The sequence below is a fragment of the Bacillus rossius genome, chromosome 7, assembly GCF_032445375.1.
Source record: "Bacillus rossius redtenbacheri isolate Brsri chromosome 7, Brsri_v3, whole genome shotgun sequence".
Classification (NCBI taxonomy): domain Eukaryota; kingdom Metazoa; phylum Arthropoda; class Insecta; order Phasmatodea; family Bacillidae; genus Bacillus; species Bacillus rossius.
The window spans coordinates 35,700,544-35,704,981 of record NC_086335.1 but is presented as its reverse complement, the minus strand read 5'-3'; the positions used below and the strand labels follow the sequence as shown (position 1 = coordinate 35,704,981).

Sequence of the window (4,438 nt, the reverse complement as noted above, 5' to 3'; positions counted from 1 at the left end):
GACATGTTCTTCGCCTGTATAACGTTTCTTTAACCGCTCATATCTTCTGACTAAACACGTCATTCCCCTGTCTCGAAACAAAGCCATAAAGATCTCATTTGAACTCATCCAACCACACTTACAACAGAAAATGGCTGATTTTTGACTTAGCATGTTTTATCCCTGGACCCTTCATATATATATATATATATAAAGAAAAATTGTAGGAGAAAAAGCATAAATATAGCAGTTGTATTCTGGTTTGTCAGTATATTTATTTATTTTTGGTTTTGAAATACACATCGAAGTAACATCGACAAATAAATAACAAGGTATTGAGGAAGGGAACTGTCATACTGCGGGGCCCTAGTGGTGGTGGCCGTGGTGCCCGTGGTGACCGCCGTCGTGGTGCTTGTAGCCGTGGTGCTTGCCCTCCGAGTGGCCGCCCTTCTTGCCGTAGTGCTCGTGGTGGCCGTGGTGCTCCTCGTGGCCGTGGTGGCCCTTGTGGCCGTGGTGGTCGTGGTCGTGGTGCCCCTTGTCGTGGTGGCCGTGCTTGCCGTGGTGATGGTGGTGGTGTCCGTGCTCGCCGTGCCCGCCCTTCTTGTGGCCTCCGTGCTTGTCCTCGTGGTGGCTATGGAAGTGTCCGTGCTTGTCGTGGTGTCCTCCAAGATGGTGGTCGTCGTAGAACTTGTGATCCTTGTGGAACTCGTCCTTGTGGTGCTTGTGGTGGAAGCCGTGGGTCTTCTCGCCCTTCTTGTGGCCGCCGTGGTGGTGATGGTGGCCGCTGTCGTGGCCGTGGCCCTTCTTGTGGTGGTGGTGGTGGTGTCCGGCATCGTCGTGGTGGCTCTTGTGGTGGCCGCCGTGCTCGTCGTGGTGGCCCTCGTGGTGTTCGTGGCCGTGGTGGCCGTGGTCGCCGTGGTGGTGCTCGTGGTGGCCGTCGTGTCCCTTGTGGCCCTTGTGGCCGTGGTGGTGGTGGTGGTCGGCGTGGTGCTTGTGGCCGCCACCGTGCTCGTGGTGCTCGTCGTGGTGGTGGTGGTGCGGGTGGTGGTCGTGGTGGTGATGGTGGTGAGTTCCCTCAGCCTGCAGGTCCTTCACCTCCACCGCCTTGGACTCGGAGGCCTGTCCCTCGAGGTCCTCCTTGGCCTGCAGAGCCGAGGGCACCTCCCTGGCCACGCACAGGCTCTGCAGCAGGCATGTGGCCACCACGAGGGCCAGCAGGCGCCACTGGCTCCTGGTGCCGGGAGCCATGGTTGGAGGAGGCAGGACTGCTTCTGCTTGTCTACGGCGCCTGCCGCCAGTATTTATACCGGCCTGTCGTTCGCTGCTCCCCCGTCACTTCCTCCTCGCTCGCTCGCTCGCGGAGCCGATTGGAGAGTATTAATTTCTCCTCACCCTGAAAAATTCGGTATTCATTCCCAACCACCGTAGGCAGTCTTTCCTCACTGCTGCGACTACAGTCAGTTATGTAAACTCACACCACCTAGTGCCGGCCGGAATTCGTCTTTTAAAGATGCTGAAAATAATTGCAATTTACAAGACTGCGTGTATAAGCGAAAACATCTGATCGTTATATGTGTTGATTTTGGCATCGATGATTAGTGGTTTGAATGTTTTTCTACGGTGAATTATTATAGGTATAAAATACTTATACTAACCACACCGATAAAATATAGCAAAACAAGCTCGGAAATTAGTGAGTTAAGTCGTAGCATGACTTAGAATTATAAACATAATATATATATAAACAAATAAATGAACCCTGCCGATAATGGTCTGGTTGATAATATGCCACAGTAGCCTATACTTTGTTGTACATACTCGCCTCTACTAGCCTATAACTTTAAATATTAAAATATATTTGTATGTAATTAAATTTGCTAAAATTTTATTTATGGCGGAAACAATCGATTTATACTCTTGTATTGCTATTGTAAAATATATTTTTAAATACTAGAAATGAGCGTAACAAAAAGAAAATATATAATTATTTCTTTGACACAGTAGATTATTATTTTTACTAAAAGTGGTTGATAAATCGTGGTTTGAAGTCAGCATATCATTACAAGTTATCGGAATAGGAAAAATATTGAGTAAGTGTTTAACTAGTTTCTCAATTGAAGCTATAAACATAATAAGTTCACATTTTTAGTAGCGTCTTAATTTATTTGGTGTGATTTATTGCTACATAATCCTTACTAATATTATAAATGCGAAAGTAACTCTGTCTGTCTGTCTGTTTGTCTGTTTCTTTGTTACCTTTTCCCGGCTGAACGGCTGAACGGATCGTTATGAAATTTGGCAAGGAGATAGATTATATCCTGGGGATGGACATAGGCTATATTTTGTCTAAAAAAAATTTTAAACGGGTTAAAAAAAATATATCTTAATTTTATGTAATGCGTGTCATAGATATACAAACTGTTAGTGTCATTCCTCTATGTCCGCCGAGCAATTGCTTTCAAGCCATTACGTTACGTTTTGCTATTGTAAGGAACTAAGTAGAAAGTAAGAAAAAAAATAAAGATCTTGACAGTTTGAAGTGTCGCCATATTTGTTTCAATTTTCAATACCCTTTTTGTATATTACAATTTAAATTGCAGAAAAAAAAAACATGTTTCATAGACACATAAATTAATAGTGAGTGTGTGTCATTTCTCTATGTCCACGAGGTCTCGCCGCGTCAATTTTCTCCTTGGGGCGAACCCGTCCGCTTACTTAAATAAACAGCTTTTATCGTTGAATGATTTCATGATTTATTTCATGAAAATCTGCTCTCATAAAAAAGTTAGTTTTATAGACATTCAATAGGTGTCTCGCTCTCTCTGAAGATCAATCTATGAATCGTTACAAATTAATTTCCTTTATTTTTTTAGTTTGATTTGATACAATATGATTTCACTAAAAATCGTTTTCTACCCCTTCCTATTTTCATTTCCACACTACGAAGTTTCACTTCTTCCACGCGGAGGGACTCCACGCAATATTTTTGCATGCAATTAAAAACTATTTTTTAATGATGCCAAAGAAGTATAACTTCTCTTGCGCGTACCTAAGTACACGCACCCATTTTTAAAATTTAATTTTTTCTATATATATTTTTCTTCCCTACCTAGGGCACTCATAATTCTTTTAAATTTCACGTGTATGTTTTCAATGTCATTCGAGTTGTACAATTTTTTTTTGTCAAATTGGTCATTATTTATACTTTGTTTCATTTTGGAATATATTTGGTTGAGTGTGAGATAATTTTATTTATGTATGTTTTAATTTCATTTAATTTCTTATATATATATATTCTTACCTACCTACTTCTATTAAATTTCAGGTGGATGTTAACATTGTCATTCCAGTTGTATAAATTTTTTTGTCAAATTAGTTGTTATTTATACTTTTTGTTTCATTTTGGACTATGTTTCCCCCCCCCCCCCTTAATTCAAAGATTGGTGGTGTGTAAAGGGAGTGATAGCTCTATTAATTTGTATACTACTTTGGATAAGCGGAATATGGCCACCACAGTTTTACATATAAACAAATCTTACAAATGTTTTAAACATTATGACTTAATAAAAAATAGTTTCACAAACATCCTTAGGTTTTTTTTTTGGTGTGTATAGTTTGAAGTTTTATATTATGTATGTACGTAAATTCTTAAACATAGAGTTATTTATTAATTTATTTAGAAAATTATTCATAGGTAGGTAATAAGTTTTTATGTTTGTCAATATTGTTATTATGGTAGATAGGAGTACAGTAAATGCCTACATTCTTATATTCCTTTATATCTCTTTCGATTTGGAGTGTTTCTGAGCCATTCGGGGTCCTCATCACCCCCCCCCCCCCCCCCCCAATCCAGATGGTCAAAGCCCCAAAATTTCGAAGGTTTAGAATTTTTTTTATATCTTTCTCTTTCGATTTCAAGTGTTTTAGAGCCATTCATGGTCTTCGAACCCCCCGCCCCCCTCTGGGAACATAGCCCCAAAATCTCGAAAATTTCAGGAATTTAAAATATAATTTCTTTCGAGATGGAGTGTTCCGAACCATTCGAGGTCCTGAACCTTCACCCCCCCCCCCCTTTTTACAAAAGTGAAAGCCGCAAAATTTCGAAAAATTGGAGAAAATTGTATTAAAATTAAGTCATTACGAACTAAAGTGTCCGGGGGATGGTGGAACTTTCACCCAAAGTCGACTTGCCACCCAATTTTGAGGGAGGGTGGGAATGCAAAACCCCAAAATTACGAAAAATGTCTTAAATTTAAGAATACTTTTTTACTATTTGGAGTGTTTCCGAGCCATTCGGGGTCCTCAAACTACCCTCCCCCCACAAGGAGTCAAAGACCCAATAATTAAAAAATCTCCCAAAACTTCAAAAATCTATTTTCTTTCGATTTGGAGTGTTCCAAACCATTCGAGGTCCTGAACCTCCATACCCCCCCCCCCCCCCTCCCCCCAACTCCTTCAT

At 41.0% G+C, this 4,438-nt stretch overlaps 1 protein-coding gene across 1 annotated transcript; it reads right to left on the bottom strand.

Moving 5' to 3' along the window:
* Positions 1-236: 236 nt before the first annotated feature.
* Positions 237-1,250, bottom strand: LOC134534442 (histidine-rich glycoprotein-like). The gene has a single exon (XM_063372908.1). The coding sequence runs from the start codon at positions 1,225-1,227 to the stop codon at positions 346-348; it is 882 nt and encodes a 293-aa protein (XP_063228978.1). The 5' UTR covers positions 1,228-1,250; the 3' UTR covers positions 237-345.
* Positions 1,251-4,438: the final 3,188 nt, after the last annotated feature.